General features: G+C 36.9%; 1 protein-coding gene across 1 annotated transcript in view; it reads left to right on the top strand.

Moving 5' to 3' along the window:
* The window catches only part of Mtpn (myotrophin), a 40166-nt gene that overhangs the window by 13848 nt on the left and 12847 nt on the right, over positions 1-13471 (top strand). The window contains exons 2-3 of the mRNA XM_008823471.3: positions 4500-4613; positions 5432-5515. Of these exons, the coding sequence (XP_008821693.1) occupies positions 4500-4613; positions 5432-5515 (198 nt within the window). The remainder of the gene's footprint in view (positions 1-4499; positions 4614-5431; positions 5516-13471) is intronic.

Genomic DNA, 13471 nt, shown 5'->3' with positions numbered 1-13471 from the left:
GTGAGTGCTTTTTCATATGAACTTAATGTAGTATAATTTGAGATGCATATAAAGAGTTAAGAGTTAAAGGAGAAATCTGCAGCTAGTGGCTCCTTAATTAAACAAGCTGTGTGCATTTTTTCCATTTGTGGGTTAATTAGAATAAAGATCTTTTTAGTATACCACGTATTTGTATGTTTATATTTCATATTAAAACCAGTTAGAAAATAGGAGACAAAAAATGGAAAGCCTGTGAAATCTAGTACATTGTGCTAGTTTTTTCTTTAATGTCATTTCATATGAAGTTAACTAACCGCTTCACAAATGACTCAGTTGGTGGGTTGAAATTTTTATGTTTTTTTTCCCCAATCAGTTGGTTCTGTCTGTAATCTTACCTTTATTGTAATAATTTTAACTATTTTCAAAGTAGTCCAGAATTCTGATACTCAATGTATCTCTCTTCTATCAGTAATTTAGGACAGTTAGTACTGGTTTGTGTCTGGTATTTTGTTCTCTCCCTAGAGAATGGCTTGTGTGGTTTTAAACTTGGCACGTATTGAGATTTTCTTTTGTCTTTTACAGTCAAGTTTTGCTTAAATCTAGTGAAAATAGGTGTATTTTCCACTCAGTACAAAGTTTGATGTAAAGTCTTATCAATTGTTCATTGTGCCTGCTGTAGCCTGTATCTGCTGGAGGCTGAGGGAGCATAGCCTTACAATACCATTCTGTTGTGGTTATGATTTTTTCCCGGTTTTCTTGCTATTTTTCATATAAAAATACATAACTAACACATTTTTTAAAGTGTCAAAATTTTTATTTATTGAAGTTCTCTTCTCATTTTTTAATGTTGTTAGTTTTACAGCTATATATTCTTAGTATATCTCTACCTGCGCTGCTGATGACAAATAGTACACACAAGGCTCTGCATCCTGCTTTACTAATACCGTGGTCATCACCACACAGCAACAATACAGAACGTCTTGGATTTCTAGCTGGCCAATAAGAATTCATACACCATAGTATATATTAATTCCTCCAGGAATATTCTTGTACCTACGTGCGTGTGTATATATGTACACATACTAGATCAGTAGGCATCTTACTGAATAACTGCTGTTATAATGTGCTGTCATAATCAGCAGTCATAACTGTGGCCGAGGCTTAAAAGAACCATATGAGACACTGTGGTAGAAATAAATAAAAGAAGAGATACAGTCTCTGACCCATGAAGACCTTAAAATCTAACAACATGAGACACAAATACCTGAAAAATTAAGTCACAATGAAAGGTAAATTGCCAACGAGTATGTTTTTGGGCATTCCGTTTATTGAGTTCCTAGAACATATGCTGTTCTGTCAGAAATTAAATGACACTTCATTGCTTACATGTTTGCAGAGCAAACGACAGCTTAACTCAGAGTCAGGGTCAACCCTTCCTGTTTCATCCCAAGCAAGTAAAACTGCCCCTAATTTATAGTCCAGTAGATATTGAAGTAAATCAAAGTGTGAGCAGTATGCCTTTTTCTGATGTCAGATCCCATCAATCTTTTCAACCCCATGCCTATTTTTGTTAGTAAAGCAATTCAAAGTAACAGTACATTTAAAACATTTTTCTATCAAAGTGTGTAAATGATTCTTATTTGCTTGTTTTCCTGTGTTGTATTAAATCTTTGTAGCTGAACCAGTTTATGTTGAATGCTAAATACACAGTCATGGCCATTTTTATCAGTTTGTGTTTCAAGTACCATTTTCATAGCCACAAGTGCAAGGAAAAGAAAAAAGAAAAACCTTTCCTGGCCTAGGCTGTTAAAGGGAGCAGAGAAGTTACTGACTGACTTAATCACCAAGTGCCTGCCTTTAACCCTTAAAAGTGAAAAAGCAGAACTGGAGAGAGGGCTCAACAGTTAAGAGCACTAGCTGCTCATGAGAGGAATCCAACAAAGATCTATCAACATAATACTAATAATGGAAAAGAAATAATAATGGAAGGAAAACTAGCTTTCTAAGTGATTGATTTAATCAGTATCTCTTATAGCCGCAAGCCTCATGTTTCTTTAGTTGTGAATAGACTAGGATGTAAGAAGATATACCAAATCACCCTTACTATGTAAATTTGTTTCTAAAATAAATTAGGTTAAGCCATGTATTTCTTTGTATTTCAGTCTTTTTTCAGAAACTTATACTGTAACCCAAGTTTGGATAGTCTTGTACTTCCAAGTATAAACTGGCAGCAAGACTCAGTTGGTAGAGTTCTTGCCTAGCATGCATGAAGCCCTAGGTTTGAGCCTCAGTAGCACATAAAACTGGGTGTCATGATATATGCCTGTGAGCCTATCATCTTTATCTATATAATCAGTTCAAGGACAGCCTGAGCTACATGAGTCCCTGTCTCAAAAGTAGATAGATGAGATAGATTAGGAAAGATGGAGGAAGAGAGAGAGGGAGGGAGGCAGGGAGGAGGGAGACAGAGGGACGGAGGGAGGGAGACTGACCAGTGGTCCACAAAAGTAATAGCCTTATTAAACATTTTGTCATGTGTCAGACACTATGTTAAATACTCTACATAAATTATCTCAGTTAAACTCTTAAAACCTTAAGTGAGGTATAGATATTGTTATTCTATTTTACAGTTAAGGAAACAGATTTAGAAAATGAATAGTGTGTGGTCCAGTAACTACATGGTAAAAGTTGGAGGTTTATAGCTTGTCTTATTAAGTATATTTTCTTTTGAGACGGGGTCTCCATGTAACCCCAGCTGGCTTGGAACTCACTATGTAGACTAGGTTGCTGGCCTCCATCTCAGATCTGCCTCCCAAGTGCTGGAATTAAAGGCATACACCACCATGCCAGGCTTTTAAGTTTATTTTCTATAAAGTATATTCTATGATGTTTGCTCAATAACAGAATCATTTAACTATGAAACACCTAACCACGCCTTTTTTCAGGGCATGTCCCTGACCTAGTTGTTTGACTGTATTGACATGAATAAACAGCGTATTTATTACAAGTCACTGCTTTGAACCCCCAAGGTAACCTTAACTTTCAAAGGGTTTGTTTCTATCATCTGTTAACTCAGAAAAGGAAAATAATTTCTGGTGAAATTCAGCCTTTCTAAAGAGGCAATATATTTGAAACATGCATTTGAGACTTGGGGAACACAGTAGAGTTTAGTTTCCCAACATAATGCTATGATGCCCCAACTGACTGATGTAGATGCATAATGCCAGCCCTCTTGGAACTTAGTATTTGAGTATAGCTATTAAGTACATGGACAGTATTTAAAAGTAACTAATCATTTCTGTTACCATTAGCTAATAATAGTTTAAGTGCTTTATTTGGGTCATCCAATTTAATCCCTAAAACAGTGCCATGAGAACAGAATCATATATTTTCTTTTATGTCTTACTACAGTATGATGTATGGGTTAAGAATATATGCTTCATCACATTAGACACTAGGCAAGTTTCTTATGCTCTGTGTACATAAGCATTCATACTTTAAGATGAAGATAAAAGTGCCTAGCTCTGGTGGCATTGTTTTAGGGATTAATTTGGCTGACCCAAGTAAAGCCATATGCCTAAAATGATTGCTGTGGATTTAAGAGAGGAAGAGTGTACCATAATTAGGGAAGATTATGTAGATAAGTCTTGAATTTGGTTGGACTTGGGGAATCTGTAGTACACACATTACTGAAAAGGAAGGACTGGCCTGAAGGAAAGGGGGAATTTAGGTGTTTGAAAGCACAGCTGCTAATGGCTATGAAGTATAGGGCTCTGTCATCTTGATCCAGGGTTTGGTTTGGCAAATTGACTGAGCTAAGCCAAGTGGATAGTATAGTGATTGAGATAATAATCTTTTGGGCATTTCACTGCTCTGTAAAATCTGAACTCTCCTTGAAAAGGAGGCAGATTCTGAATTAGAAGTATCACTGTGGTATAGAAAGAGAATGATGTTAGAGCTATAATCTGTTACTAACCGAACCACGTTTTAAAATTAGTCATCTAGTTCAGCTTCATACTTTACGTATGCAGAGTTCCTTATCCTGAGTAGTTTTAAAGATGTAACACAGTACCAAAAACATAAGGGTTGGTCATTAGAAAAGATAATCTCTTAATTGTCCATGACTGGAAACTTTCTGAGGCCTTAAGTTCATTTTCTGACACTATATCCCTGTCACCAAGATTAAGTTATAGTCTTCTGATAACTATGTAACTCTGAGTTCCTTTGTTTTTGTTCATAGAGCACTAATACATTCAAATTATGTGATTATTACTGTCTTTTCTATACACTAGATGGTAAATTCATGTCTGGTTTTGTTCACCGTTGTCTTCGCAGTGCCTAGTACAGTGCCTGCTTTATGACTGCACTTGATCGTAAAAGATGGCTACCTTCATCAAAGTAATGATGGTTTCTCTGAAGAAATAAAGCACATGTCAATAAAAGTACAAGATCCCAGGATTTGAAATTGTCTTCTGTGGTTACCTACTGGTATAAACCTTCTTTTCGGCTTCTCTTACAAGGGAGAAGATGTCAACCGGACACTAGAAGGTGGAAGGAAGCCTCTTCATTATGCAGCAGATTGTGGACAGCTTGAAATTCTGGAATTTCTGCTGCTGAAAGGAGCAGATATTAATGTATGTACATACATACATACATTACACACATTAACAGTGGCATATGTATGTCATTCTAGGAAACAAATCTATTGTATGCTTTGGGTGATTTTCTATGGGTTTATGAAATAGTTACTTTAAATTATATATTCCTATAAAATCATGCATTTTTAAGCTGATGAATAGAGGATTCATTGTTTCTCCTTGGCTGTTGTTTTTCAAGTTCTAAACTTGGGGGAGGTAGCACTATAAGTAGTAAATGCTATCATGGATTGGAGCATAGGGCCCTGAAGTGATAGTCTACATCTAAACTGGATTATGAGGCAAAGGTGAGCAAGTTGTCTGACAGAATAGTGATCTCCTTACTTGAACCTTTTGTAACTTCTGAATTTCAGGGTTTTAGAAAAGTGTTTCAGTAACCATAATAGTGAAAGAGATGAACTTTTCACCATGTCAGTTGGCCCTACTCAGCAGTCTTCTTTTGCTTCCTCATTGGTGGTTTTACCCTGCTCTTAATGTCCTGAACCATGCTGGCATTTCTGCAACAGAGAGCAAGTGAGGGTCAGAGAGACTAAACTGATTCTCATAATCAATGGCAGATAGAAGATTTGAACCTGGGTCAGAGCCCTACTCCACACTGATTGCCAAGAAGAGATAGTGTTTGTGTGCTTGGGCTTCTTAGTAATTTTCTAAGAGACTAGAAACTTCTCTCTGGAGTGATATTTATATAGATAGGAAATAGGATTAATTTTGAAATAATCCTAAGAATTGCCTAATTAAGTGTAGAAAGAATGTAAAATATGACAAGTAGGTAAGATGATCTCTTTGCTGTTCTGCAGGCTCCAGATAAACACCATATCACCCCTCTTCTGTCTGCTGTCTATGAGGGTCATGTTTCCTGTGTGAAATTGCTTCTGTCAAAGGTGAGGCCATTGCTTTTGAATGTTTTTTTTTAACCCTTATTACTGAGTAACTATTTACGCTAAGTATTTGTTAATTTATTAAAATATGTATGGCTGCAGAGACAGGATCCAAAATTGAGGTCTAGAACAGTGTTAGTTATAACTGGATACAAACTGTTTGCTTCCAGTTTATGGTAGTTAAAGAGCTTTGCCTGGTCTCCTTCATGAAGATAAAGATATTACAAGAAGTCAGCTGAAGTAGCAGGCATTAGGGATGTAGAAAGTGTTACCATGGATGAGCACAACTGTGTACTGCACCATGGGGTCAGAAACCATGCTCGGAGTCACACTGGTGTGAAATTTTAAGCTTTATTTTCTGTAGTCCACACTGAGAATGATTATCAAAGGTAGTTTGCTGTCAGGGTTCTCTTAAGACATCTAGCTTGTTGATATAATGACATGGTTACAGCACTGGGAGTTTTCTGATGTTTTCATCTTTGCTAATATCAGCTAAGATAGAGTTCAGAATTCAGCCGTAGGAGTGACCAATTAGTAACAGCCTTTTTAGCTGTTACTGCATGTTGTAAGGGAAGAAATTTACAAAATCAGGCACAAATATTAGTCCCAAGCTTATATTTTATGGCTATACACAGGAAAATTACTAATTGTAATATCATTTGGGATCTTAGAGTAAATCTACTTTAAAAGGAAGAAGCAAGAAAAAAAAAGAGAAATTAAATTAGCAAATGTATATAAAGGTTTGCAAGAGTGCCTGACAGAAAATATTTAACCAGTGAATAACATTTATTATAACTAAAACTGAAGGGGCCTTTTATGTTTCATAGCTTGAGCTTCAAACAATATGGAGAGAATTAGGAAAGATGTAGCACATTATAACACTTTCTTCACAACTTCTTAAAGACATAGCCCTAGCTGGGCGTGTTGGCACATGCCTTTAATCCCAGCACTTGGGAGGCAGAGGCAAGGAGAATATTTATTTCTACTCTTAACTTCATATTAAATATACAGTTACTAGGTATCTCTAAATATGTGCTTTTCATTTTTTGTTGTTGTTTAAATCTTTACTATTTTATTGCTATTATCTGGAGCAGATAACTTTCATATGTTGTCAGGTCAAAGCAGGGAAAGGCAACATGATGGTGATGGTATAAAAGGAAAGTGAATGGTATTTCCTGAATCCTCACAGAAATAGAGGCCACCAGAGTTATGTTTTACGTGTTTACAGATTTGTCCCATTCCCTGTGTATCTAAATAAATCTTCAAGTATTAAAAAGGCAGGTGTGGTGGCGCACACCTTTAATCCCAGCACTCAGGAGGCAGAAGCAGGCGGATCTTTGTGAGTTCGAGGCCAGCCTGGTCTACATAGTGAGTTCCAGGACAGCTGGGGTTACAGGGAGACCCTGTCTCAAAAAGACCGAAAAAAAAGGCACATTGGAAATAAGCGTAATTCAGAGCAGTACTTTCAAGTAGAAGACACACTCATGGGTGTTGTTGATGTCTGAATTGCCTCTGGCTGTGATCTTCCTTTCATTTCTCATTCACTTTCTTTGGAGGGTTCATTCTTCTGAGTCAACCACACTTCATTATTTCTATCGAGTAGTTGGAAAGGACTGTTGTAGCCTACAGTATAGAAGACTTTCATCATAGACTCCACGCAAGTGCTGACCTACTTGGCTAGTCCATAGTGGCAGATCTCATAACTTCCAGGCCAGGGGTCCACATCCTCCAAAACCTTCCAGCCCAGTGTCTCTACAGCCTGCTCTGCAGTACCCTCAGTTGCCCTGAGGTCTGGCTCAGGCATCTTGGCTGTGGGCAGGGGCACCATTTGCAAAAGATGCACCACTGCTTTTCGTTTTGTTTTCTGCCTATTTATCAACATTTTTAAATACTGCATATCATACTGCTATGAATAATCCAGATCTTCGAAAACCAAAATAAATGAAAATAGAATTCTTTACCATTCTCGTGAATCTGATATCTGTGAGAGCATGTGTGTACACTTCCCTTCACTGTGTCATTGTCCAGTTTTTTGTCTATCAGTTCTTCCTCGTCATTGACTCAGTTTGCGTGAACTCAGCCCATCAGTAGGTGAGGGTGGCAGCCAGGAACATACCTTCTCGAACTGACCTGTTCTATTCAGCCAAGTGTTTATCTCTCAAAATTAAAACCTCTGTAGGATCATTTTAGTTTAGGATTATTTACTAAATTAGCTGCTCCTAAATATGCTCTTTCCTCTTAACCATATCTTGAACTATATAGATCAGAACAATTTTTCTTGTTGTGTTTCTTCCTAGAAAAAACAAAGCAAGGTACAGTTATCCTAGAGAAGACCCAGACCACCATTCCGCATTCCTTATTTCCAAAGTGTTCTTCTTGATTCATTTAGACCTTATGTTTAGAAATTTCCATTGTTAAGAATTCTTCTATAATAAAGAATTCCTAAAATAAATGTTCTGTAACCAAGTACCATGTTGCTAAATTATTTAGAGTTGTCTTTAACTAGTTTGTTTTTTACTTATATTCCTTCGTGCCTAAGCATTATTTTTGTTGTCAGTAACATTCAGAAAAGGCTATATTGGCAGATTTAGTGCATCTGTGTAAATCTGATATCTTAATAAATTTTAACGTTTTTGAAAGCAGTGGAGAAGGTTTTAGTTTTCCTTTCTCAAAATTAAGTGCTTTGATTTTATTACTGCATGGGCTTTTTTAATGGACACCCTGTTGTTTTGTTAGCCAAAAACAAAATTTTTTTTTTAAGCAATAGTACGCTTTCAAAAATTCTTAATTGCTGAAACAGAGCTATTCCTATGCATATTTTCAAAGATACAGTCAGTATTTGCATTAAATCTAGCTTTGCTTGTAATCAAAACTAAATCCTTATGGATTCTAGAATCATTCACATTTCTCACTTCTTCACACTGGTATATTATTAGTGTAGGAGAAGAAAGCAAATAATACACAGCAATTTAGAAACAGTATAATCACCACTAAGAGGACACAGAATCAAAATGACTAAACTATTTTAATCAAAACTTTAATAAGTAATAATTTACTCTTACATCAAATACCACAAGTATTATTATTATTATTATTATTATTATTATTATCTGTTTTTATGGATTAGGAGGCCATTTGCTTCAAAGAACTCACTGCATGGCGTGATTCCAAACAAAATGTGATAGAATCAAGATCTGTCCCAAGATGTATGATTGAACGGTCTGTTATCTCTACTAAAGAATGCCCTTTTGGAATTAATGAGAGCAGTTGTGAGGCATGGAACCTAGTTGTATCTATAGGTAGAAAGACATGCAGACTGATGTTTGATTATTGAGCTGATAAATTAGAAAACAGAACTACAAGTATGAGACATTTCAGGACTGAGGTCTGACCCCATGTGCTAACCGTTTTCCCCCATAGTGACAGAAGAGATGTTTTTAAAATGAATTACTCAGTACCTGCATTGTACCATACAAAGGGGATTCATCAGACAAGAAATGATAGTGAATGTTTGAAATGCACAAGGCAAGGAGGGTACAGTCGAGAAAACATTTCCAACCATGTACCAGAGAACATTTTACAAAAGGAGCTGATCCAAGGCTGCTCCAAGCCTGGAGGGACTTGGTACCCTTGAGCAACAATTGGAGTGGTTAAGTTGGATATGCTTCAAGAAGAAACAAGACCCAAGAATCAGAAAGAAGACTTAGTATGTGACTAAATCTAAGCAAATCTTAAAACACAAAATGAGTATTAGCTAGGGCCAAAGAATGAGTAAATAATAGCAAAGCAGTGGGGCAGCCACACCTTAGTGCCTTCCCCAAACCCAGAGTACATGAGAAACATTAGCACAGCTAATGAGAAGATACAGGAGAAAAGACAGGCTAAAGATGCATCCTGGGAGATTTGACAGTAGCAAAGTAAGTGTGAAAAGGAAGGAACTGAAGTGAATGTGTGTAGTTGACACCCATAAGTGGAATGGCAACTCAGCACAGCAGTCAGTATAAATGTCAAGCCCAGCATGCTTCATTCTGTTCGTCCCAAAGCAAGAACAATCAGACTGTAATCATGTGTCATGTAGAATTGTAATTATCTCAGTTGAATTAAAGTCTCTTTTTTGCCCTAAACCAGGAAATTTTGGAAATATGAGCATAACAGGTGCTATAAAAATACCCTCTAGGCCAGGTGATTAATCTAAGCACTTGGGAAGTGCTTACACACATGAGTTCAAGGCCAGCCTGGGCTACATGAGACTCTATCTCGTAAACAGATACACTGTGTGTGATCTAGAGAGGTTATCACATGTTCTTTTAGACAGGTATGCCTTTGCAAACCATATGGTTACAGTCATAATTTTGCCATAGCAGCTCCAGAGTTCCCCAAAGACATATCAGTGGGAATGACTTATTCCAGTAAAGTGCCATTTACAAAAACAAGTACTTGGGCTGTATCTCCCTGGCCAACCCACACTGTAGTTTGGATTTTATAGTGGGCATCATTTTAAAAACCTAACCTTTCTAAAAGTGAGTATGCATCATCCTGAACCTTGAGGCGATCCAGTGTAGCCAGACAAGAGTGTAGAGTATTAATCTGGGATCTTCATGGGTCATTGCTAAACTGTTTCTGATTCATATCGCAAGTACCTGAATATGGGCAGTGTTCCTTAAGCACAATATTTGAAGAAGGTAAGACTGAAATCGTGTTTTTGAACTATAATATTTTTAGTTGATGGCCTAGAATTTATTTATTTTCAAGTTGAATATAATTCAATGTTTTAAGTCTTTTTTAAAAAGATTTTATGTGTATGAGTATTTTACCGCCACGTGTAAATGTGCACCATGTAAGTGTGTTTTAGTCTACCTTTAAGGTTAAATTAAAAACAATTCCCCAAGAGAAATAATAGTAGTTTGCTTAATAGCAACTATGTGCTATCATGTTGGACATATCTTACAATATTAATAACAGTATTTGCCAGGTATTAAATTTTGTTATTAATTTTTAAAATCCTTGTTATTTATTTATAGACTTAACAGTTTTTATACTTGATAGTAAAGGATTTTAGTACATCCAGTATCCTTTGCCCTCTAATCCTAAGGAGAATCATTGCTAAATCTACTGTAGTATAGGGTATTTATGGGGAAAGCCCTATTATTTCTATTGTTAATCATTTTAAAATGTTACTTTTTAGTAACCTATAATTTAGATAAACTTTCATCCATTTACATTTCTGTCATCATACTACATTGCTTATGTGGCATCTTATTCTGCTGTTAAAACTAGTGTTAGTTTGACATGGTGCCTCTTGCCTATAATCCTAGTACTAGGGGCTGAGACAGGAGGATCGGAGGCTTATCTGGGCTTCACAATGAGGTCCAGGTCTTCCTGGATGTCCTGTGATATCCTGTCTCAAACAGCCAAAACAAGCAAATAAATAAATAATGTAGGAATAGGAATTCTTTTAAATAATACAGGAGTTGCATCCCAGCATAAGAAAATTAAACTACAATGAATTGAAATTTCATTTAGTTTCAAAAAACATATTACTATTTTATTCTTAGATTTTAACAATAAATTGACAGCATCTTCCAGGAAGTTCAAGGGAAACTTTGTTTTCCTTGCTTCTCCCATTCATCCTGTGGCAAAGAATTAGTCTACTCCTATAGTTGGGCGTGGTGATGTACACCTTTAATTCTAGTGCTCAGGAGGCTGAGGCAGTTGGATCACAACACCAACCTGGTCAACAGCTAGTTACAGGCCAACTGGGGCTACAAGGCTGTCTCAGAAAAAAAAAAAAAAAAAGAGTTTTCTTGAGTTTACTCTCAGGGGAAAAAAAAAAAGCTACTCATTATTGTGTAACTTTTTTTTTTTTTTTTGGTCTTTTTGAGACAGGGTCTCCCTGTAGCCCCAGCTGTCCTGGAACTCACTATGTAGACCAGGCTGGCCTTGAACTCACAGAGATCTGCCCACCTCTGCCTCCCAAGTGCTGGGATTAAAGGCATGCTCCACCACGCCTGGCCAGTAACTCTTAAATTTCGTAATTATCGCTGTTTTGGATAATTCTTTAACAGTTTCTCATTTGTTAAGATCCAAAAGAAAGCCAGGTGTGGTGGTGCACGCCTTTAATCCCAGCACCAGGGAGGCAGAGGCAGGTAGATCTCTGTGAGTTCAAGGCCAGCCTGGGCTACATAGCAAGTTCCAGGTTACCTGGGGCTACAGGGAGACCCTGTCTCAAAAGACCCCCCCCCAAAAAAAGATCCAAAAGAAATCAGTCTGCTAAGAAAATTAAAACCATTTTTTCTGTGAACATGGATGGGTTTGTGTTTTTTCCCTCATCTTCGTGATCCTCATACCCACTTAAACCCTCTGCCCCCAGTTCCCCCTTCTACTGTCATATTACATGTATTACTACCCTCCTCCACCCTGTCTCTTAAAGCCCCTTTTAAAAAAAAAAAATCATGTGTTCCTTTCTAGTTTCCTGGCCTGTATACATTCTCACTCCCATATAAATACAAACATAAAAACTGTAAGGTAGGGTCTACATTTCAGAGAATCAGCACTATTTTTCTGAGCCTTGGTTATCTGTGTGATGCTTTCCACTTCCAGCCGTTGGTGTTTTTAACAAACATGTTCTATGTCTTTTTTATTTAATATTTTTTGAATAAACTGTCCCTCAGTAATGAAACTTGAATGTCTTTCTCAAGTGTCCAGCACTGTTGAGACTCCAGGGAAGTGTCTAGTATAGATTTTGTTACTTGAACTACAAATCAGACATATAGATACAAAGAAGGGCTGGAAATCTGTTCTTAAAGCATAAGCAAATAGGTGAGCTCAAAGATAGGGCCATTTTTATTCAAATTACTAAATCCAGTCCACATTTGATGATTATATAGAACCTACAAACTTCTGTATAAATGGACAAGTTCAGTTCCAAGTTTGGTTCTAGGGTTATAAGAAGAGATTCCAAAATACTTTAACTAAAGAATTTACACTCTAAAATAACAGAAGAACTGTTACAGATTCTACAGATCTCATACACAGATATTCCCATTGTAGCTAAGTTTTTGTTCATTTAGCTCTTAAGTTGGAGCATATCATTTTAGATAGTTTCTGCTGGCAACAGGTACTGTATGTTGTATCACCTTTCTCTGTTCTACTTAATAGCCTTATGAATTTGAGCAAATTCTGTAACACCTCATCATTAACTTTCTCTTCTATAACATGGATCCAGTACTTGCCACATATAAGAGGATAGAAGAACTCAAAGCTAAATAACATTTACAATTTGCAAATGCTGTTTTGAGTATTTAGATCAGGTTTCCTAATTATCTTGTTAATCCTATGAAGTGAAGTAGTGTTGTTGTTGCTGCTGTTGTTGTTGTTGTTTTGTCCCATATTTTATCCTTGGGAAAACTGAGACACAGAGGAATTAAGAAACTTAACCAAGGTCACACAACTGGTGAGAAGGTGTCTTGGTTCATTTTCTGCTGCTTTAATAACAGAATCACAAACCAGGTAATTTATAAGAAAGAGGAATTTATTTGCTTGGGTCCGAGAACCATGTCAGTAACTGGTAAGGGCCATTGTGCTACATTAGCCCATGACAGGACGTAGAAGAGCAAGAGAGGGTTGATTTTGTTTTATGACAAATCCACTTTCATGATAACTCACTCCCTGACAACAGCATTTATCCATTCATGGCCTCTTGTTAGGCCCCATCTTCCCAGACTGGTCTAGCACATGAGCCTTGAAGATATCTTAGTTACTTTAATTGCTGCTGTGACAAAATACCTAACAAAAGCAACTTGAGGGAGGAAGAGTTTATTTTAACTCTCGGTTTAACAAAAGATCTAGTCCATCTTGGCAAAGAAGGGCCTGAGGTGGCTGGTCATGCTGCATCTGCATAGGAACCAAGAGGGCCAAATGTTAGTGTTTCACTTGCTTGCTTTTCAGTCCAGGACACCA

The sequence above is a fragment of the Nannospalax galili genome, unplaced genomic scaffold (assembly GCF_000622305.1).
Source record: "Nannospalax galili isolate Female #2095 unplaced genomic scaffold, S.galili_v1.0 scaffold307, whole genome shotgun sequence".
In the NCBI taxonomy this organism is placed as follows: domain Eukaryota; kingdom Metazoa; phylum Chordata; class Mammalia; order Rodentia; family Spalacidae; genus Nannospalax; species Nannospalax galili.
Note: the sequence above shows the minus strand (reverse complement) of the source record. Positions and strands in the feature narration are given on the sequence as shown.